Here is a 25,323-nt window from a genome sequence, read left to right on the forward strand (position 1 = left end):
CTGGACACTGTACAGCACTATTTATCTGGACACTGTACAGCACTATTTATCTGGACACTGTACAGCACTATTTATCTGGACACTGTACAGCACTATTTATCTGGACACTATACAGCACTATTTATCTGGACACTATACAGCACTATTTATCCGGACACTATACAGCGCTATTTATCCGGACACTATACAGCGCTATTTATCCGGACACTATACAGCGCTATTTATCCGGACACTGTACAGCGCTATTTATCCGGACACTGTACAGCGTTATTTATCCGGACACTATACAGCGCTATTTATCCGGACACTGTACAGCGCTATTTATCCGGACACTGTACAGCGCTATTTATCTGGACACTGTACAGCGCTATTTATCTGGACACTATACAGCGCTATTTATCTGGACACTATACAGCACTATTTATCTGGACACTGTACAGCACTATTTATCTGGACACTGTACAGCACTATTTATCTGGACACTATACAGCACTATTTATCTGGACACTATACAGCACTATTTATCTGGACACTGTACAGCACTATTTATCTGGACACTATACAGCACTATTTATCTGGACACTATACAGCACTATTTATCTGGACACTATACAGCACTATTTATCTGGACACTGTACAGCACTATTTATCCGGACACTATACAGCACTATTTATCTGGACACTGTACAGCACTATTTATCTGGACACTGTACAGCACTATTTATCTGGACACTATACAGCACTATTTATCTGGACACTATACAGCACTATTTATCTGGACACTATACAGCACTATTTATCTGGACACTGTACAGCACTATTTATCTGGACACTATACAGCACTATTTATCTGGACACTATACAGCACTATTTATCTGGACACTATACAGCACTATTTATCCGGACACTGTACAGCACTATTTATCCGGACACTGTACAGCACTATTTATCTGGACACTGTACAGCACTATTTATCTGGACACTGTACAGCACTATTTATCTGGACACTATACAGCACTATTTATCTGGACACTATACAGCACTATTTATCTGGACACTGTACAGCACTATTTATCCGGACACTATACAGCATTATTTATCTGGACACTGTACAGCACTATTTATCTGGACACTGTACAGCACTATTTATCTGGACACTGTACAGCACTATTTATCTGGACACTGTACAGCACTATTTATCTGGACACTGTACAGCACTATTTATCTGGACACTGTACAGCACTATTTATCTGGACACTATACAGCACTATTTATCTGGACACTGTACAGCACTATTTATCTGGACACTATACAGCACTATTTATCTGGACACTATACAGCACTATTTATCTGGACACTATACAGCACTATTTATCTGGACACTATACAGCACTATTTATCTGGACACTGTACAGCACTATTTATCTGGACACTATACAGCACTATTTATCTGGACACTATACAGCACTATTTATCTGGACACTATACAGCACTATTTATCTGGACACTATACAGCACTATTTATCTGGACACTATACAGCACTATTTATCTGGACACTATACAGCACTATTTATCTGGACACTATACAGCACTATTTATCTGGACACTATACAGCATTATTTATCTGGACACTATACAGCACTATTTATCCGGATACTATACAGCACTATTTATCCGGACACTATACAGCACTATTTATCTGGACACTATACAGCACTATTTATCTGGACACTATACAGCACCATTTATCTGGACACTATACAGCACTATTTATCTGGACACTGTACGGCACTATTTATCTGGACACTGTACAGCACTATTTATCTGGACACTATACAGCGCTATTTATCTGGACACTATACAGCACTATTTATCTGGACACTATACAGCACTATTTATCTGGACACTATACAGCACTATTTATCTGGACACTATACAGCACTATTTATCTGGACACTATACAGCACTATTTATCTGGTCACTATACAGCACTATTTATCTGGACACTATACAGCACTATTTATCTGGACACTGTACAGCACTATTTATCTGGACACTATACAGCGCTATTTATCTGGACACTATACAGCACTATTTATCTGGACACTATACAGCACTATTTATCTGGACACTATACAGCACTATTTATCTGGACACTATACAGCGCTATTTATCTGGACACTATACAGCATTATTTATCTGGACACTATACAGCACTATTTATCTGGACACTAACAACTAAAACTTTTATATTATATTTAAACTCTACAAATTTGTTTCCTTAAAGAAGCCGAATCCATTTGTTGAAACCCTGGAATCCAATATATAAAGGAAAGCACAAATCGGTTGCAGGGCCCTCGCCTGTGTAGATGTTGGACCCAGAACACACGTCTCACGCTCAATGAAGAATAAGCTATAAATCTGATGTGAAGTCTTTAAAGTAAAACTCCAGGGAAAGTGTTCATGAAATAATTGTCCTGTTTGAGGCGCTGCTTGTTGGAGCTCTCGTCATTATGGGGAGAATGTGGAGGTCTCTTACCTTTGCAAACAGGTTCGCTCTCATTCCAGTGAGGGTCTGTGGGGTCCACACACTCTATGACTGGGGGTCCCTGTTCCAGCATGTACCCGGCATTACACGAGAAAGAGACCAGGGTCCCCGGGGAGAAGAGAGGGTCTGTGGTGCTGAAGTTACCATGAGCCAGGAACGGTTCATAACATCGAGTCTCCGAGAACACTGCAGAGAAATAAGGAGAGAGACATGACCTGACCACTAGAGGGGGCTCATGTAGAGATTACCACCATAAGAGTAACAATCATCTGTTCTACTCCAATCACATTCAGAGCTGCATCACAGTTCTGCTGATATGCTGTTAGCTCTCAGGAAACTTGACCTCACTGCTTCTTCCTGCTTGTTCAGTATGTTCTTATGTACAGCGTTGTGGGAGATGTATTGTTTATTCCTATCAACGTACATTAGTCTGATGTGGAAAATCAGTGCAAGGCATCATGGGATTTCACCTAAAATGTTGGGATGTCCAATGGTACATTAGGGATTTAAAGTGGTAAACAGCAGAATTGTGACTGCAGCTTTGGATGTGACTGGAGTAATAGACAAAGAGCAGCACAAGATACAGAGAAACAAAATGCTGCCACTGTAGTCACCTTCATAGCGCAGGCTGAGCAGCAGGGGGACAGCTGGATTCTCAGAGACAAGCTCGATGTACAGGGACTGGGCGTCACTCAGGAGACCCCTCTCCGGGGCATCGTCTATATCAGAATCATAGATGAGGGGGGACAATGTGGAGCTTCCAGAGTGAACAACCAACCTATGGAGAGAGAAGACATACAAGGTGTGAGGAGGAGGAGAACCTATAGAGGGTGGAGGGTGACAGAGGGGGCATATAGGGAGAGAATATGCAGAAAAAGAGGTGTCACTGCCTTGAAGAGAGTGACACATAAAGCACATGATGGGTGCTGAGGGGGGAGACACATTAGGCGGTCACTGACCTGTCATTGTCCTCATCTAGGGAGACCCTCTCAAAGTGTAGGTGAAGCCGCTGTCCCTCGGACGCCTCAATCAACCAATGGCAGCTCAGATTGTTTCCATGGTGCGCAGTGACATCAGGAGATACGATACGTCCAACTGTGGCATTACGTATAACACCGCCGCAGGTTGCTGAATAAAAAATATAACAACCTGTTACTCAAACATCACCTCAATACCCGATCCTGAGTTACAGCCTACAGAGCTGCACTCACAATTCTGCTAATTAATATTGGAGACACGTACTGGTTCAGATCACACCAGACCGAATAGGGTCCCAACCCAATTGTAACAAAAACAAGTATTCGGCACAGAAGTATGAAGCTGAAGAAAACGTGTTTTTATTTTAATTACAATGCCAGTGGCTTAGTGCGACGTTTCGGTCGTAAATGACCTTCATCAGACACTGTAGGAACAATGTAAACAATTATTAGAAAATATATTGACTTCACGTAAATTCTAAATAAATGTAGATTTCTTCAGCTTCATACTTGTGTGCCGAATACTTATTTTTTTTAATATGGGAGACAGCTAACCTGTATGTAGACAGACATAAAACAGGCGATAAATCAGTGACTCCACCAGCAGAATAGTGAGTGCAGCTCTGGAGTATAATACAGGATATAACTCAGGATCAGTACAGGATAAGTAATGTAATGTATATACACAGTGACCCCACCAGCAGAATAGTGAGTGCAGCTCTGGAGTATAATACAGGATATAACTCAGGATCAGTACAGGATAAGTAATGTAATGTATGTACACAGTGACTCCACCAGCAGAATAGTGAGTGCAGCTCTGGAGTATAATACAGGATATAACTCAGGATCAGTACAGGATAAGTAATGTAATGTATGTACACAGTGACTCCACCAGCAGAATAGTGAGTGCAGCTCTGGAGTATAATACAGGATGTAACTCAGGATCAGTACAGGATAAGTAATGTAATGTACACAGTGACTCCACCAGCAGAATAGTGAGGGCAGCTCTGGAGTATAATACAGGATGTAACTCAGGATCAGTACAGGATAAGTAATGTAATGTATGGGCATAGTGACTCCACCAGCAGAATAGTGAGTGTAGCTCTGGAGTATAATACAGGATGTAACTCAGGATCAGTACAGGATAAGTGATGTATGTACACAGTGACTCCACCAGCAGAATAGTGAGTGCAGCTCTGGAGTATAATACAGGATATAACTCAGGATCAGTACAGGATAAGTAATGTAATGTATGTACACAGTGACTCCACCAGCAGAATAGTGAGTGCAGCTCTGGAGTATAATACAGGATGTAACTCAGGATCAGTACAGGGTAAGTAATGTAATGTATGTACACAGAGACTCCACCAGCAGAATAGTGAGTGCAGCTCTGGAGTATAATACAGGATGTAACTCAGGATCAGTACAGGATAAGTAATGTAATGTATGTACACAGTGACTCCACCAGCAGAATAGTGAGGGCAGCTCTGGAGTATAATACAGGATATAACTCAGGATCAGTACAGGACAAGTAATGTAATGTATGTACAAAGTGACTGCACCAGCAGAATAGTGAGTGCAGCTCTGGAGTATAATACAGGATGTACCTCAGGATCAGTACAGGATAAGTAATGTAATGTATGTACACATTGACTCCACCAGCAGAATAGCGAGTGCAGCTCTGGAGTATAATACAGGATGTAACTCAGGATCAGTACAGGATAAGTAATAGATTAAAATTGTATTTTATTTTAAATGTAGCTCAAAGTCAATCCTATACTATTAGATTAAAATAAAATACCACCCCTCCTGTACATCTTACAACATGCCGCTGGCTGCCTAACCCGGTACTATATTATATTGTATTATTGTTTTTATGTAGCATGCGCTGGTGGAGTAAACACTATCACAGAACTACAGGAAAGCATTCACCACAGCAGAGTGCACAATGTACAGACACTGAACAGCAGGGGGCAGCAGTGAGACGTGATATTCTGCAGCATGAAACTGGCAGATTTGTAAATGTAAAAGTCGAATTTTACTTATTGGCATTCACCAGCCACCTAGAAATAATGTCCCAACCCTTACCCAATGTGAGACAGATTAATAACCATTACCTTTTCTAACAAGACAAATATTAGGATGTTGTGCCCTCCCTCTCCATTTTCTGCACACCCTCAGCCACATTGTCTCACCTGTGCAGGCCGGAGGCTTTCCACTCCACACAGGACGCGTGATGTTCAGACAAACCAGGGAATCTGCACCTTTAAGTGTGAATCCAGGAGCACAGTGAAAGTTGGCGGATCCTCCAGGGTGGAGGTCTGTAACAGTGACTTCTCCATTCTCAGGTCGAGGAGGAAATACACAGCTAAGGACATAAGCTATAAAGAAGACAACTGGTGTTCACTTAAAAAGCACATTCAGCCATTTTCCTGACAAATAACAACATACTGCCCCCTGTGGACAAGAATATAACTACTATAATACTGTCCCTATATACAAGAATACAACTACTATAATACTGACCCTGTATACAAGAATATAACTACTATAATACTGCCCCCTATATACAAGAATATAACTACTATAATACTGCCCCCTATATACAAAAATATAACTACTATAATACTTCTCCCTATATACAAGAATATAACTACTATAATACTGCTCCCTATATACAAGAATCTAACTACTATAATACTGCTCCTGTATACAAGAATATAACTACTATAATACTGCCTCCTATATACAAGAATATAACTACTATAATACTGCTCCTATATACAGGAATATAACTACTATAATACTGCCCCCTATATACAAGAATATAACTACTATAATACTACTCCCTATATACAAGAATATAACTACTATAATACTGCCCCTATATACAAGAATATAACTACTATAATACTGCTCCTGTATACAAGAATATAACTACTATAATACTGCCTCCTATATACAAGAATATAACTACTATAATACTGCTCCTATATACAGGAATATAACTACTATAATACTGCCCCCTATATACAAGAATATAACTACTATAATACTGCCTCTATATACAAGAATATAACTACTATAATACTACCCTCTATATACAAGAATATAACTACTATAATACTGCTCCTATATACAAGAATATAACTACTATAATACTGTCCCTATATACAAGAATCTAACTACTATAATACTGCTCCTATATACAAGAATATAACTACTATAATACTGCCCCCTGTGGACAAGAATATAACTACTATAATACTGTCCCTATATACAAGAATACAACTACTATAATACTGACCATATATACAAGAATATAACTACTATAATACTGCTCCCTATATACAAGAATCTAACTACTATAATACTGCTCCTATATACAAGAATATAACTACTATAATACTGCCCCCTATATACAAGAATATAACTACTATAATACTGCCCCTATATACAAGAATATAACTACTATAATACTGCACCCTATATACAAGACTATAACTACTATAATACTGCCCCCTATATACAAGAATATAACTACTATAATACTGCCCCTATATACAAGACTATAACTACTATAATACTGCCCCCTATATACAAGAATATAACTACTATAATACTGCCCCCTATATACAAGAATATAACTACTATAATACTGCCCCCTATATACAAGAATACAACTACTATAATACTGTCCCTATATACAAGAATACAACTACTATAATACTGACCCTATATACAAGAATATAACTGCTATAATACTGCTCCCTATATACAAGAATCTAACTACTATAATACTGCTCCTATATACAAGAATATAACTACTATAATACTGCTCCTATATACAAGACTAACTACTATAATACTGCCCCCTATATACAAGAATATAACTACTATAATACTGCCCCCTATATACAAGAATATAACTACTATAATACTGCCCCCTATATACAAGAATATAACTACTATAATACCGCTCCTATATACAAGAATATAACTACTATAATACTGCTCCCTATATACAAGAATATAACTACTATAATACTGCTCCTATATACAAGAATATAACTACTATAATACTGCTCCCTATATACAAGAATGTAACTACTATAATACTGCCCCCTATATACATGAATATAACTACTATAATACTGCCCCCTATATACAAGAATATAACTACTATAATACTGCCCCTATATACAAGAATATAACTACTATAATACTGCTCCTATATACAAGAATATAACTACTATAATACTGCCCCCTATATACAAGAATATAACTACTATAATACTGCCCCTATGTACAAGAATATAACTACTATAATACTGCCCCTATATACAAGAATATAACGACTATAATACTGCTCCTATATACAAGAATATAACTACTATAATACTGCCCCTATGTACAAGAATATAACTACTATAATACTGCTCCTATATACAAGAATATAACTACTATAATACTGCCCCTATATACAAGTATATAACGACTATAATACTGCCCCTATATACAAGAATATAACTACTATAATACTGCTCCTATATACAAGAATATAACTACTATAATACTGCCCCCTATATACAAGAATATAACTACTATAATACTGCCCCCTATATACAAGAATATAACTACTATAATACCGCTCCTATATACAAGAATATAACTACTATAATACTGCTCCCTATATACAAGAATATAACTACTATAATACTGCTCCTATATACAAGAATATAACTACTATAATACTGCTCCCTATATACAAGAATGTAACTACTATAATACTGCCCCCTATATACATGAATATAACTACTATAATACTGCCCCCTATATACAAGAATATAACTACTATAATACTGCCCCTATATACAAGAATATAACTACTATAATACTGCCTCCTATATACAAGAATATAACTACTATAATACTGCCCCCTATATACAAGAATATATCTACTATAATACTGCCCCTATATACAAGAATATAACTACTATAATACTGCTCCTATATACAAGAATATAACTACTATAATACTGCCCCCTATATACAAGAATATAACTACTATAATACTGCCCCTATGTACAAGAATATAACTACTATAATACTGCCCCTATATACAAGAATATAACGACTATAATACTGCTCCTATATACAAGAATATAACTACTATAATACTGCCCCTATGTACAAGAATATAACTACTATAATACTGCTCCTATATACAAGAATATAACTACTATAATACTGCCCCTATATACAAGTATATAACGACTATAATACTGCCCCTATATACAAGAATATAACTACTATAATACTGCTCCTATATACAAGAATATAACTACTATAATACTGCCTCCTATGTACAAGGATATAACTACTATAATACTGCCCCTATATACAAGAATATAACTACTATAATACTGCCCCCTATATACAAGAATATAACTACTATAATACTGCCCCTATGTACAAGAATATAACTACTATAATACTGCCCCCTATATACAAGAATATAACTACTATAATACTGCCCCTATATACAAGAATATAACTACTATAATACTGCTCCTATATACAAGAATATAACTACTATAATACTGCCCCTATATACAAGAATATAACGACTATAATACTGCCCCCTATATACAAGAATATAACGAGTATAATACTGCCCCCTATATACAAGAATATAACGACTATAATACTGCCCCCTATATACAAGAATATAACTACTATAATACTGCCCCCTATGTACAAGAATATAACTACTATAATACTGCCCCCTATATACAAGAATAGAACTGCTATAATACTGCCTCCTATATACAAGAATATAGCCACTATAATACTGCCCCCTATGTACAAGAATTTAACTACTATAATACTGCCACCTATATACAAGAATATAACTACTATAATACTGCTCCTATATACAAGAATATAACTACTATAATACTGCCTCCTATATACAAGAATATAACTACTATAATACTGCCCTCCTATATACAAGAATATAACTACTATAATACTGCCCCCTATATACAAGAATATAACTACTATAATACTGCCCCTATATACAAGAATATAACTACTATAATACTGCCCCCTATATACAAGAATATAACTACTATAATACTGCCCCCTATATACAAGAATATAACTACTATAATACTGCCACCTATATACAAGAATATAACTACTATAATACTGCTCCTATATACAAGAATATAACTACTATAATACTGCTCCTATATACAAGAATATAACTGCCCCCTATATACAAGAATATAACTACTATAATACTGCCCCCTATATACAAGAATATAACTACTATAATACTGCCCCCTATATACAAGAATATAACTACTATAATACTGCCCCCTATGTACAAGAATATAACTACTATAATACTGCCCCCTATATACAAGAATATAACTACTATAATACTGCTCCTATATACAAGAATATAACTACTATAATACTGCCCCTATATACAAGAATATAACTACTATAATACTGCCCACTATATACAAGAATATAACTACTATAATACTGCCCCTACATACAAGAATATAACTATTATAATACTGCCCCCGATATACAAGAATATAACTACTATAATACTGCTCCCTGTATACAAGAATATAACTACTATAATACTGCCCCCTATATACAAGAATATAACTACTATAATACTGCCCCCTATATACAAGAATATAACTACTATAATACTGCCCCCTATATACAAGAATATAACTACTATAATACTGCCCCCTATATACAAGAATATAACTACTATAATACTGCCCCCTATATACAAGAATATAACTACTATAATACTGCTCCTATATACAAGAATATAACTACTATAATACTGCCCCCTATATACAAGAATATAACTACTATAATACTGCCCACTATATACAAGAATATAACTACTATAATACTGTCCCTATATACAAGAATATAAGTACTATAATACTGCTCCTATATACAAGAATATAACTACTATAATACTGCTCCCTATATACAAGAATATAACTACTATAATACTACCCCCTATATACAAGAATATAACTACTATAATACTGCTCCCTATATACAAGAATATAACTACTATAATACTGCTCCCTATATACAAGAATATAACTACTATAATACTGCCCCTATATACAAGAATATAACTACTATAATACTGTCCCTATATACAAGAATATAACTACTATAATACTGCTCCCTATATACAAGAATATAACTACTATAATACTGCCCCTATATACAAGAATATAACTACTATAATACTGCTCCCTATATACAAGAATATAACTACTATAATACTGCCCCTATATACAAGAATATAACTACTATAATACTGCCCCCTATATACAAGAATATAACTACTATAATACTACCCCCTATATACAAGACTATAACTACTATAATACTGCTCCTATTTACAAGAATATAACTACTATAATACTACCCCCTATATACAAGAATATAACTACTATAATACTGCTCCTATTTACAAGAATATAACTACTATAATACTGCTCGTATATACAAGAATATAACTACTATAATACTGCTCGTATATACAAGAATATAACTACTATAATACTGCCCCCTATATACAAGAATATAACTACTATAATACTGCCCCCTATATACAAGAATATAACTACTATAATACTGCCCCCTATATACAAGAATATAACTACTATAATACTGCCCCTATATACAAGAATATAACTACTATAATACTGCCCCCTATATACAAGAATATAACTACTATAATACTGCCCCTATATACAAGAATATAACTACTATAATACTGCTCCTATATACAAGAATATAACTACTATAATACTGCCCCCTATATACAAGAATATAACTACTATAATAATGCCCCCTATATACAAGAATATAACTACTATAATACTGCTCGTATATACAAGAATATAACTACTATAATACTGCCCCCTATATACAAGAATATAACTACTATAATACTGCCCTCTATATACAAGAATATAACTACTATAATACTGCCCCCTATATACAAGAATATAACTACTATAATACTGCCCCCTATATACAAGAATATAACTACTATAATACTACCCCCTATATACAAGAATATAACTACTATAATACTGCCCCTATATACAAGAATATAACTACTATAATACTGCTCCTATATACAAGAATATAACTACTATAATACTGTCCCCTATATACAAGAATATAACTACTATAATACTGCTCCTATATACAAGAATATAACTACTATAATACTGCCCCCTATATACAAGAATATAACTACTATAATACTACCCCCTATATACAAGAATATAACTACTATAATACTGCTCCTATATACAAGAATATAACTACTATAATAATGCCCCCTATATACAAGAATATAACTACTATAATACTGCCCCTATATACAAGAATATAACTACTATAATACTGCCCCTATATACAAGAATATAACTACCATAATAATGCCCCCTATATACAAGAATATAACTACTATAATACTGCTCCTATATACAAGAATATAACTACTATAATAATGCCCCCTATATACAAGAATATAACTACTATAATAATGCCCCTATATACAAGAATATAACTACTATAATACTGCCCCTATATACAAGAATATAACTACTATAATACTGCCTCCTATATACAAGAATATAACTACTATAATACTGCCCTCTATATACAAGAATATAACTACTATAATACTGCTCCTATATACAAGAATATAACTACTATAATTCTGTCCCTATATACAAGAATATAACTACTATAATACTGCCCCCTATATACAAGAATATAACTACTATAATAATGCCCCCTATATACAAGAATATAACTACTATAATACTGCCTCCTATATACAAGAATATAACTACTATAATACTGCTCCCTATATACAAGAATATAACTACTATAATACTGCCCCCTATATACAAGAATATAACTACTATAATACTGCTCCTATATACAAGAATATAACTACTATAATACTGCCCCCTATATACAAGAATATAACTACTATAATACTGCTCCTATATACAAGAATATAACTACTATAATACTGCTCACTATATACAAGAATATAACTACTATAATACTGCCCCTATATACAAGAATATAACTACTATAATACTGCCCCTATATACAAGAATATAACTACTATAATACTGCTTCTATATACAAGAATATAACTACTATAATACTGCCCCCTATATACAAGAATATAACTACTATAATACTGCCCCTATATACAAGAATATAACTACTATAATACTGCCTCCTATATACAAGAATATAACTACAATAATACTGCTCCTATATACAAAAATATAACTACTATAATACTGCCCCCTATATGCAATTTTCCAATAATGTAATATTGGGACAGTGATTACTATGACAACCAGGGAGGGGCAATGCTTAATATGGTTACCTTGGTAACGCAACTTAAATGCTCCAGGGCTGGTGGCGCGGTATGTCTGGAATCTTACTGCAATGTGATTGGTTGGACTGCGAATCACCTGACCCTCAGCCATTAGCGTTTCATTGGCTAGCAGGAAGCGGTGGTCTTGTTCTAAACCCTCCACGCTCAATGCCTCCTCTTTGGACAGGTTCAGCTTTTCCACCTGGAAATTTCACCGGTAATTAATTTTATTAACATTTCTCATAATGTTGGGAAACAGTTAAACAAGTATTTTAAAATTTTAAGGTCCCCCGAATAAAAAACCCTCAAATCCCCTGTAAATTTTGGGCCTGGAATAGTTTCCAGGGCAGATTTGCTGTTAGAATTGTGGGAAATCTGAGTGACTACCCTGCGTTGGCTGTAATGGCGGACATATTGGTGGTCACCCGGCTACAGAGGATTTTTAATATAACTTAAGGGCGAGTGTTTACATTTTTGGGGTATATTCTAAAGAGACCCTATAACGGAACACACTCACCCCGATTTCCACTCCATACCCCAGGTACACGGACACGCTGTATGTACAGTCCAAGCCTCCAAAGAAACTTCCCCCGGAGTATTCAGGAGCCTCCAGGATTCCTTCCAGCTCCGAGATGTTATTGTTACAGAGAACTGGAATGAAGGAGACGGAAAATTAGGCCCGAGAATTCCCAATATACAGGTCGTCTACAAATCTCCGAACCAGCAAAACGGCCCTCAAGGGGGTGGAGCTAATGCAAATAAGACAGAAGAGGGCGTTCCTGGGCGAATCAAGGCGGGGCTATAAACAGTCCCAAAAATTGGGATTGAAATGTTGGGAGGTATACGTCAAGGATGTATGGCCGCATGTAGAGGTCTTCAACCAGTGGCTCTCCAGCAGCTGTGAAACTACAGCTCCCAGCATGTGGCTGTCAGGGTATGCTGGGAGTTGTAGTTTCTGAACGGCTGAAGACTTCTCATTTACGTTGATTTGAGTAACATGTCCATACGCATCGTCCTCACCCGGGCTGTGCACGGTCGTTACGGTGGTGGTGGTGATCAGAGTGGTCGTTGTCTCTTCCTCCCCTTCAGCCGAGGGTCCCGGGCCTCCTGTTGGTGCTGGAGATGGAGGCGTCAATGTACTGAGGGGTGGGGGAAGGGAGAAAGTCCCCCCAATGGCTGTTGTAAGGACGCCAGAGGTCTCGCTGACCCCTGCAGGAGCCAGGTCATCGGTCAAGGACACAGGGGCAGCCCGGGTCGGAACAGAAGTTGTACCTGATAAAGATGTATATAAGTATGGTAATTAATAAAACATATATATATATATATATATATATATATATATTATCTTGGACTGATCCTGAGTTACATCATGCCTTACACTCCAGTCACAACCAAAGCTGCATTCACAATTCTACCTTGTGGAATATGCCTGTACTGTGCAGATAGATTCCCCTTACCTGAGCTTCGCTCTTCTGCAATGCATTATGGGTACAGCCGGATGAGGATTGATGGAGTTCCCTGGGCAAAATATGTACGGGGGCAACGCATCCATTTTTTGGGTAGGACAAAAATTTGAAATACCGCCGCCATTATACATCGCAAAAAATAGAACATGAATAATACCGCCATTCAGAGTCACATAAAAGTCCCCATAATATGACCATATAATTCCTACATAATAATGCCGTAGAGTACCCACATAATACTAACACCCACAGCCTGACTTACATGGGGGCATAGTGTGGAGGGGGCCCCTAAATGGTGGTGACCCCAGAGAAGTTGCTTCTTTTGCCCATGCTATGATTGCTGTGCCCTAATTATTGCAAAGTATACATTTTGTCACAGCAGTCAGACATTGGGAGGTCCTGCAGCCTGAGAGCTAACAGGAAACCAGCAGAAATGTGAATGCAGCTTTGGTTCTGACTAGAGCATAAGATATGATGAAACTCAGGATCAGTACAAGACAAGTAAAGCAAAGTAGAAGTAATCAGTAAAATTAAGTGTGACGGTGGAGTGGAGGGTTAGGTGCAGTCATCCCGTTCCTATCCTCAACTGGCTGATAACATAAAACAATAGCAATTCATTTCCCTGTATATGTCATCCACCACACCCCACGTGTCAGTCTGATTGATTTTCCTCTGCAGATCTGATCTGTGTTATTCCAGTCCGCGGAGACCCCCCCGGTGTATGACCTATAGATTTTTTAATTACGTGACCACCTCAAGACAGAGATACGGATCTTCATCACTGGCGATCAATACAAGGAAACGGGAACAATTACACCTCTCAGGATACAAGGATTCTGACAAGATTGCTTCACGTGGGAGCCTGGACCTCGGCCCACCCGCAGAAGAAAGAAAAAAAAACCCTAGTAAACTTCTCTTCTTTATCCAGTAGTCTGTAACCATAGAAACACATAGGCCTGCATAGGAGCTGTATACACAAAACGGTAGGACATTTTTACACTTGACTATTTGCAAAGTTGCTGACGTTTTTTTATTTTAGATGCATTGGAGCACTGTAAAAAAAACTGGTTGCAGAAGTCTACACACCCTTTAAATTTATGTCCTTCGTGACAGACGGGGCTTTCGATTTTTATAAAATATTTCAATGTTTTTTGGTTCATGTAAGGAGGACTTCTCCGATACGAGCTCTGCGACCGTTTCATCATATACTGGAGATAGGAGCGGATCTGGGTCATGTGATCACCAGCAGCGCAGACAGCGGGTGCCACCCAGCTTTTCTAGACTCCTGAACGGCAGATCTGCTTAGCTGTGTAATGAGGAGTCCCGGCTGCGTCCCTGTGTAACTAGGCAGGCTTGTCATTCGGGAGCCTAGGAAAGCTGGGTGACATCTTGGTATTTGCAGTATTGCAGAATGACACACACAGGAGAGGGTAAATCTTCACATTCAGGGAGACAACTGTGACGACCTCGGCCGCTTCATCGCAACGTGTAATCTTTGATATGACGCTTTATGGCGGAGAATGAAGACGATCTGCAGGACTTAGAGAGGAGAGACACGGAGAGGATTCATTTCAGGGAATGGATTTTTGGTATTATCCTCATTCGTCTACACGTGGGCACATCCCTGACAACCGCACTACCGGCTATAATAAAGGGGTCCCAATTTCTATATAAGACCCTATTAGGCTATGAGGACATGGGGGTCGGTCCTGGCATGGGACCCCCCCCCCCTCTATTATCCTGGAGGAGCGTCATTGTCCAATAGAAGCCATGGATGACCATAGATGTCAGTGGTGCAGTATAATGCTTCATTTCACTGACGGGGTCTCCCAACAGCAGGGCGCCCCACAATCTGCTTGTCTTGGGGGAACCGGAGGTGTAAAGCTTAAAGGGATTGTCCAGTGTAAAAAGCCCACTGAATTCTGGGGTAATAGAGGGGGGTCCGCTGTTCAGGATCCAGAGTGTGGAGCGGTTACACGGAGCGTCTCTGGAGGACCTGTCCTGTCCTGTAACTCATTAATATGAGTGGACACTGTAATTCTTCATCTCCCCTGTGGTGGCGCTGCAGGGAAACTGAACACTTACTGCCAGGTTTACCCACAGATCACAGCTGATCGCTGGTGGCCCAGGATCCCTGATAACAAGTAGGAATTGTCCATGGTGAACTCCTTTTTACATATCCCATGATTTAGGATGCAGATGTTGGGAGTTATGCTTATTACTGTTTATTTAATAATTCTGCAATATCCTAATTGACTTTGTTGCAATTTCTCATCATTTACTATATGTCTGCTTGCTGTCCGTGAATGGAAACAATTATTTAACTGCAGAGGATGAAATCCCTTCCCATCCCACCCTAAGTACTGCTCACACACATGCATGGATTACTAACTGGATCAGAGCTCTCTCATGTAACGAGCTGTCCTGCTGCGTGAGCAGGATGAAGTCAGGATGGGGTTTTCAGCCTCTGGATGTAAACAACGAATGTTTGCATTCACTAAGGGCAAAGCCCCACGTGGCGGAATTGCTTTGGAATTCCGCTGCGGACACTCCGCAGCGTTAATCCGCAGCGGAGCCGTTTCTCCATTGCCTCCCACTTCTTTTTAGAAGGCTTCGTTTAGACGAGGCGGAAAATTCCGCTGCGGAGCATAGGCTGCGGAGCGGAATTTGGTGTCCGCAGCATGCTCTGTCTGTTGCGGAGCAGTGGCGGACTCATGGCGGAATTTCTCCATTGACTTCAATGGAGATTCTAATTTCCGCAATGAAGTCCGCAGCTGTCATGCACATGTCATGTGTGCTGCGGATGCGTCTTGCTTTTTTCACTTGACATTTCTTCATTCTGGCTGGACCTATGTATTTCTAGGTCTACAGCCAGACTGAGGAAGTCAATGGGGCTCCCGTAATGACGGGAGCGTTGCTAGGAGACGTCAGTAAATAGTCACTGTCCAGGGTGCTGAAAGAGTTAAGCGATCGGCAGTAACTGTTTCTGCACCCTGGACAGTGACTACCGATCCCAATATACATGTATCTGTAAAAAAATATAAGTTCATACTTACCGAGAACTCCCTGCGTCTGTCTCCAGTCCGGCCTCCCAGGATGACGTTTCAGTGTAAGTGACGGCTGCAGCCAAGCACAGGCTGCAGCCAATCACAGGCTGCAGCGGTCACATGGACTGCCGCGTCATCCAGCGAGGTCGGGCTGGATGCCGAAAGAGGGACGCGTCACCAAGACAACGGCCGGTAAGTATGAAATTCTTTTACTTTCACTAGGGAAAGTGCTGTCCCTCCTCTCGAAGGGAAGAACTTTCACCTCAATACGCAGCGGCCAGTCCGCATCAATTTACTGCACATTTTGGGCAGATCCGCCACAGAATCTGCAATGCAGATTCTGTGCGGCATTGATGCGGACAATTGCGGAAGAAATACGCCACGTGTAGCCATGCCCTAACGGTAAGCAGAGATCTAGGAAAAGGTGAGGATTGCAACACAATTTTTGTCTGACTTATCAAAAAAGTTTAATAGAAATATTGGCCAATCACAGTGCAGCTTTCATGTTTCCGGAGCAGCTTAAAAAATGCACTATGATTGGTTGGAGAACTCTTCATTACGCCAGTGACATCATGTGTGGTTAAATTTGTGATGGGTGTGGGGGAGAGGAGGGGAATCCATGAACATCAGCCGGTACCGATACCGTGCTGTGGCCCCTTTATTCTAGTGATCGGTGGGGGTCACAGCTCCTCCCACCAGTGACGTCTTCTGACACGCGCTCTTTATTTCCAAGAATGTACCAGACTGTTGGTTTGGCCGCTCCTGACATTTGTGCTTCTCTCTGATGGATTTCTTCATTGATGGTCGGTGTCACTTGCATTGAGAGATCCTTTGACCTCATGTTGCGGGTTCACAGCAACAGCTTCCAAATGCAAATTCTGCACCTGGAATCAACTCTAGACCTTTTACCGGCTTAATTGATGATGAATTAACGAGGGAATAGCCCATTAAACAGCTTGTGAGATAATTGTCCAATTACCTTTGGTCCCTTGAAAAAGAAGCAGCTGCATATTAAAGAGCTGACAGCCGTGTGAACTGTTTGTGCTCCAGAGCTGCTCCTCCTACCGAGGACAGGAAGTTGTAACCTTAGTCAGCCATGTTTTGAGTTATAAGAGTGCGTTTTCTAGTCACCTGGTCACCCACCTATAAACACATATCCTGCACACCCTGCTCCCTACGTCTGCCAGTCTGATGTATGTTACCCCTATAATCTCTTTCCTTTGCTGAGATGAGTTCACAAGGGGCAGAGACTCCTGTCGTCAGATGAGAATGTCCACATAGTAGCCCACATGCAGCAATGCACACAGCAATGTCATCGCCTCATCTCACGGCTTCTTGTCATTTAAAGGAATGAAAACCCCAGGAGAAATTTGGTGACCTGGTAAATAAGCAACTTTCTAACAGGCTTGTGTTTGATTTCCTAAATATTTTGATCATCTCTGATTACTGTCAGTGAATGGAACCATTCCTGTTTGAGCTGCTACTGTGTTTAGCTCACAGGGCATTGCCTACACTGTAACAAACCCTCAGCTGTGAGAAGTTTTAGGTTACGGCAAGTTTCTAGCACCTTTATGTAATCAAGAATGTTCCAAATTCATGGACAACAAGCAGAGATCTTGAAACTCATAAGAAATTGTAACTTTGGAATAACTTTTTTTTACAGTGATGATCAGGACTGGATGATCCCCGTAATAATCCCCGCGCTCCGCAGCAAACGGAATAAATAACCGGAAATTTGCTTTAATGTTTCAGGTAAGAGTAAATGGTAACGTGATTGTTTCTGTGTGACAGCGGTGGAGATATAGGGGTGCAGAGGATGGGGTCACACCAGGTGCCCTGGTGTTTTGGGGGCCTAATAACCCCTGTATGAATACAGTAATGGGATGTGGGACCCCGGTACGCGCTGTGCACACGGTACCCCCACATACTGCCTGCCTCAGGATCCTCTGTACCCCACATGCTGCTGCCTCAGGATCCCCTGTACCCCACATGCTGCTGCCTCAGGATCCTCTGTACCCCACATGCTGCTGCCTCAGGATCCCCTGTACCCCACATGCTGCTGCCTCAGGATCCCCTGTACCCCACATGCTGCTGCCTCAGGATCCTCTGTTCCCCACATACTGCTGCCTCAGGATCCTCTGTACCCCACATGCTGCTGCCTCAGGATCCTCTGTACCCCACATGCTGCTGCCTCAGGATCCCCTGTACCCCACATGCTGCTGCCTCAGGATCCTCTGTACCCCACATGCTGCTGCCTCAGGATCCTCTGTACCCCACATGCTGCTGCCTCAGGATCCCCTGTACCCCACATGCTGCTGCCTCAGGATCCTCTGTACCCCACATGCTGCTGCCTCAGGATCCTCTGTACCCCACATGCTGCTGCCTCAGGATCCTCTGTACCCCACATGCTGCTGCCTCAGGATCCCCTGTACCCCACATGCTGCTGCCTCAGGATCTTCTGTACCCCACATGCTGCCTCAGGATCCCCTGTACCCCACATGCTGCCTCAGGATCCCCTGTACCCCACATGCTGCTGCCTCAGGATCCTCTGTACCCCACATGCTGCTGCCTCAGGATCCTCTGTACCCCACATGCTGCTGCCTCAGGATCCCCTGTACCCCACATGCTGCTGCCTCAGGATCCTCTGTACCCCACATGCTGCCTCAGGATCCCCTGTACCCCACATGCTGCCTCAGGATCCCCTGTACCCCACATGCTGCCTCAGGATCCCCTGTACCCCACATGCTGCCTCAGGATCCCCTGTACCCCACATACTGCCTGCCTCAGGATCCTCTGCACCCCCACACGCTGCTGCCTCAGGATCCCCTGTACCCCACACGCTGCTGCCTCAGGATCCCCTGTACCCCACATGCTGCTGCCTCAGGATCCCCTGTACCCCACATGCTGCTGCCTCAGGATCCCCTGTACCCCACATGCTGCTGCCTCAGGATCCCCTGTACCCCACACGCTGCTGCCTCAGGATCCCCTGTACCCCACACGCTGCTGCCTCAGGATCCCCTGTACCCCACATGCTGCTGCCTCAGGATCCCCTGTACCCCACATGCTGCTGCCTCAGGATTTGTTTATCAAGTTTTTTTTTGATTCTTCCCTTTTTTCAATCTTTACATTTTTGTATAAACAATTAGGGAAAAAAAGCTGCAAAACCCAAAGTATGAGAAGAAGCGCCAACAAGATCCATGGAAACCAGTCAGCGCCCCAATCCGGAACATCACAGCGTCTGATTACGTGTTCACTGCCTGCGCCACTATTACACTGCAGCCTCAATCTACACATAACACTAAGCAACTTTACAAATCTTATGCTGAGTTCTATCCTTTTTATGCTCCAGTCACAGCCAGAGCTGCATCCACAAATCTTAAACTCCAGTCACATTCCAAACTGCAGTCACAATTTTTATACTCCAGTCATATCATAAACCGCATTCACAATTCTGATATTCTGATACTTCAGTCACATCCAGTACTGTTTTCTCAATTCTTATACTCTGCTCACATTCAAAGCTGCATTCACAAATTTTATACTCAAGTCATATCCAAAGCTGCATTCACAATTCTGATACTTCAGTCATGTTGAGAACGGTTTTCTCAATTGTTATATTCCAATCACATCCAGATCTGCTTTTCCAATTCTTATACTCCAGTCACGTTCAAAGCTGCAGTCACAATTATTATACTCCAGTCACGTCCAGACAGTATATTAATGTGTACGCTTTATTTTCTGCTATGTACCCCATAAAAAAATTGCACTATTGATTATAAATATGTTCCCATATCTCCTGCAATGCATGGCAGCAGGGCCCAACGTTAAGCCAGCAGCAGGAAATAAGAATTGTGAATGCAGCTCTGGATGTGACTGGAGAATAAGAATTGTGAATGCAGCTCTGGACGTGACTGGAGAATAAGAATTGTGAATGCAGCTCTGAATGTGACTGGAGAATAAGAATTGTGACTGCAGCTCTGGATGTGACTGGAGAATAAGAATTGTGAATGCAGCTCTGAATGTGACTGAGAATAAGAATTGTGAATGCAGCTCTGAATGTGACTGAGAATAAGAATTGTGAATGCAGCTCTGAATGTGACTAGAGAATAAAAATTATGAAAGCAGCTCTGAATGTGACTGGAGAATAATAATTGTGAATGCAGCTCTGAAGATGACTGAAGTATAAGAACTGTGAATGCAGCTCTGGTTGTGACTGGAGAATAAGAATTGTGAATGCAGCTCTGGTTGTGACTGGAGAATAAGAATTGTGAATGCAGCTCTGGTTGTGACTGGAGAATAAGAATTGTGAATGCAGCTCTGAAGATGACTGAAGTATAAGAACTGTGAATGCAGCTCTGGATGTGCATGGAGCATAACACATAATGTAACCTATCAGTACAAAAATTACAAAGCATTCTGCATAGTCTGCAAGCCCGTCAGTCACACTCCACCCGAAGGTGCGTTTCTCTCTCTTACATGGGTAACAGATTTTGGGTGACAACCACTAATGGCTGCCATAGAGTGCCCATGAAGGGCCGGTAATCCAGAACAGACTCCGATTGGCATTTATCCGCATCGTCATGAAGACACATCCCTTTACTCCCCCTCTCCTATTGTTGCTCCAGTCTTCACTGCAGTTGTCACATTGTATTCATGAACCAGGAAGCCCAGGATGAACAGAGTGATAACAGATGGGGAAATACTGCAGTGCATGGAATTGTGGGTAGATACCTATAATCTGCAATGTTTGATAATCTGATACTATGTCGGATTAAAGGAATATTACCGTATATCGGTTCCGCTCACAAAATGGCGGCCTGTAAATTGGAAAGTCAAAGATGCGTCGTTGCCCTTAGCAACAAATCTGGTTCTAACAGCCATTTGTCTAGTTCCGGTCAGAAAATTAAAGCAGCAATTTGATTGGTTGCCATGAGCCTCATCTTTGCGCTCTTACCCGTGAAGAAGCTGTCCTGCCCCAGGAAATCCTTCTTCATGACGGCCTGATGAACCAGCTGCTCAAGAGACACGAGGTCCGAGCGTCCTGGCGGTGGCGTGTGCAGCAAAACTGGCGTTTCTGTCGCTTCATCGTCCAATAGGGGCAGTCCTGAGGGCCGAACGCAAAAGCAGCATGACTCCACCATATACAGATATATATACAGTATACAGGACCTCAAGGATAGAACAACACCCAGTAGTCACCCATAGCAACCAATCATATCGCAGCTTTCATTTTCTAATCTTAATTGGGAGAATGTAAGCTGGAATCTGATTGGTTGCTATGGGAAACTCCTTCCATTCCTCTACTAGACTGCGGCCATCTTGAGGGTGGTAACCGTGGGTACGAGAATGTAGACTATTAATTCACCAGGGACTAATAATGAAGACGCGAGGTACCGGTTACCTCATGCTTTACGGATCTTACTGATTCCTAGTGTCACACAGATTTCCTAGTCCCCTGAAAGGCAAGCTGAGGAAAGTAGTGTCGGACAGGTCACCCCCAGAGGAAGTGATTCTGAGGGCCGCTCTCCATGTAGGCCATATCATTAGTAAGGGCCCATATGGTTCATGTCAGAACCTGGTGACGTTTGCTCTCTGGTGGCCAATTCAACCCATTTAGAACTTGTAATGGCGTCCATATTGGTTGTCACGCAGCTTTCCACCACACAGATATAACTAAGAGACTGCTGTATAGAGTTTTCAACATCCTGACTGAAGAGGACGATTCAAGGACTTATATATATGTATATATTAGAGGGCTGATTTTAGGAGGAAATGCCCTTTAAATTTAGGATCAGCCTACAAAATGTCAGCTGCCAAAGTATTTCCTACCATCACAAACGTAACATTACATCATATAATGTGACCTAATCCAACGTAACGTAATGTGAGATGATACAACGCAACGTAATATAACATGAGAGATAATACAACGCAACGTAATATAATATAATGTGAGATAATCCAATGTAACGTAATATAATATAATGTGAGATAATCCAATGTAACGTAATATAACATGTGAGATGATACAACGCAACGTAATATAACATGAGAGATAATCCAATGTAACGTAATATAATATAATGGAATTTAAATGATGAGTAGGGGCCGCAGGAAGACGTCTAATGACGGTGGCGGCGAGAACATGACTGAGCACTGAGGATGTGATTAAGGTGACAGATTCGGGATGACCCTGATTAAATGTCCGCCCTTCCCCCAACATGGTAAAATCCTACACGATAACCCAACTCCTGGGAGACGGTACAAGTGAGACGGGCACGTTACACTGTCTGCTCCTGGCGTAGACCGCCGCGGTTAACCCTCTCCGCCCCGCGCTCAGGCCTCCCCAGCAACCACATGCAGCCAACCACACAGTGTGCAGCGACATCCGCCAGCCCCCTCTATATATATCTATAGGCGGTCACGGCACCAACGACTCTGTATGTTTTACACATATTAATGTTTCCTCCGTCAGCCCATCGTGACAGGAGCGTGCAGCGGAACGCACACAGGCAAAGACAAAAGAAGACGCCGGCCCTTTTATTCATGTACGTTGCGAGCGCCACAGGCGTTTGCCAGATCCCATATACACTGCGTGCTCCTATCACTGCCCCTATATCCCACAGATTCCTATACCTCTATATCTGCTCCCGTATCCATCAATTTTTTCAAGCCCATGAAAAAAATCATCTTAAAGCCATTTCAAGGCATGACTGATATGGATTGTATATATTACATACGGGTCCCAGCATATCCGACAGCGAATGACAGTAAACATCTGCGGACATTTCACATCCTATCATTACCCGGGTGCCAATGCATCCTCCCCGACACATCCCTAGACATCCTATATGTCATACGTATGGGTGATCTATGGGATCTATAAGAAGCCGTGCACACACATCCGTCACTGCAGCAGTTCTCAGCCATGCATCTCACCTTTTACAGCAGCCAGGAGCAGTAAGATGATGGGGGAGACGGCATCCAGTGCCCGCATCCTGCCCGCCAGATCTACCCCAGACAGGGCTATCCTTGCAGTCTCTGTGTATCCAGGGAGATGAAGCAGATCTGGTCCCCGGCTGTGCAATCTGCTTAAGGATGCTGCGCTGCTCGAGCAAACATCCACCTCCTTGTGTCTTATGGGAAAGGTGCAGCTCTCTCTCCCACCTACAAGATGAAGCCCCCTCCCTCTCCTGCCCCACTCTTGTGGGGGGGATGAGCTGCTGGGGGGGTGTCTTGGTCCCCGTTAGCACTGGTGCCAGTCTTGCAGGGTGCCGCTATATGGGGTCTGACAGCTGAAGGTGATTCTTTACCCAAGAGCGGAATCAATAGGATTTTTAGGAGGGGAGGGTGGGGGAGGGAGGGTCCAGGAAACGTATGGCCAGATGAGACCCAGACAAAATCATGCCCCCCATGGGGATAGGGGTGATGTTAACCCTTAGGTGTCCAATGTGCATATAATAGTCATTGTTTTCTTTGCATGTATTATGGATTGTTGACACTTGATGACTATAGCTGAATCATTATAAAACCCCCTCCCCTCTCCAGGCCGGAGGATTTATTATCTGCCCAGTAAATAAAGGAAGATTAGTCTATTATTACAGCAGTGGCTCTTCGGGGTGAAAGCTTTTCTCTTGCCCCCATAGGAGGGACGGGCAGTGAGGCAGAAACTGCGGCTGCTTCATACAGTCCCTGCCGGAGGTTTCCTGCCCCCACCCGACCCCCCAGTACCAAGTATTCCGCTTCTTAGTTACTGACACCCAGTTAATGGGGGACTTTAGATGCTTCAGCACCAGGCCT

The 25,323-nt window shown here is 41.0% G+C and overlaps 1 protein-coding gene across 2 annotated transcripts in view; it reads right to left on the bottom strand.

Annotated features, from left to right (window-relative positions):
- Positions 1-24,865, bottom strand: part of SEZ6L2 (seizure related 6 homolog like 2) — a 40,776-nt gene extending 15,911 nt beyond the window's left edge. Inside the window, exons 1-9 of one of the 2 annotated variants that reach the window (XM_075847704.1) lie at positions 24,463-24,864; positions 22,478-22,627; positions 14,031-14,282; positions 13,528-13,661; positions 13,020-13,212; positions 5,722-5,907; positions 3,509-3,677; positions 3,164-3,327; positions 2,541-2,735 (exon numbers count right to left, since the gene is read on the bottom strand). In XM_075847704.1, the coding sequence (XP_075703819.1) occupies positions 2,541-2,735; positions 3,164-3,327; positions 3,509-3,677; positions 5,722-5,907; positions 13,020-13,212; positions 13,528-13,661; positions 14,031-14,282; positions 22,478-22,627; positions 24,463-24,520 (1,501 nt within the window). In that variant the 5' untranslated portion in view covers positions 24,521-24,864. Of the gene's footprint in view, positions 1-2,540; positions 2,736-3,163; positions 3,328-3,508; positions 3,678-5,721; positions 5,908-13,019; positions 13,213-13,527; positions 13,662-14,030; positions 14,283-22,477; positions 22,628-24,462 lie in introns of both variants that reach the window. The other variant, XM_075847705.1, reaches the window with a different exon arrangement.
- Between the last annotated feature and the right edge of the window lie 458 nt (positions 24,866-25,323).

This window comes from Rhinoderma darwinii (genome assembly GCF_050947455.1).
Source record: "Rhinoderma darwinii isolate aRhiDar2 chromosome 6 unlocalized genomic scaffold, aRhiDar2.hap1 SUPER_6_unloc_1, whole genome shotgun sequence".
In the NCBI taxonomy this organism is placed as follows: Eukaryota; Metazoa; Chordata; class Amphibia; order Anura; family Rhinodermatidae; genus Rhinoderma; species Rhinoderma darwinii.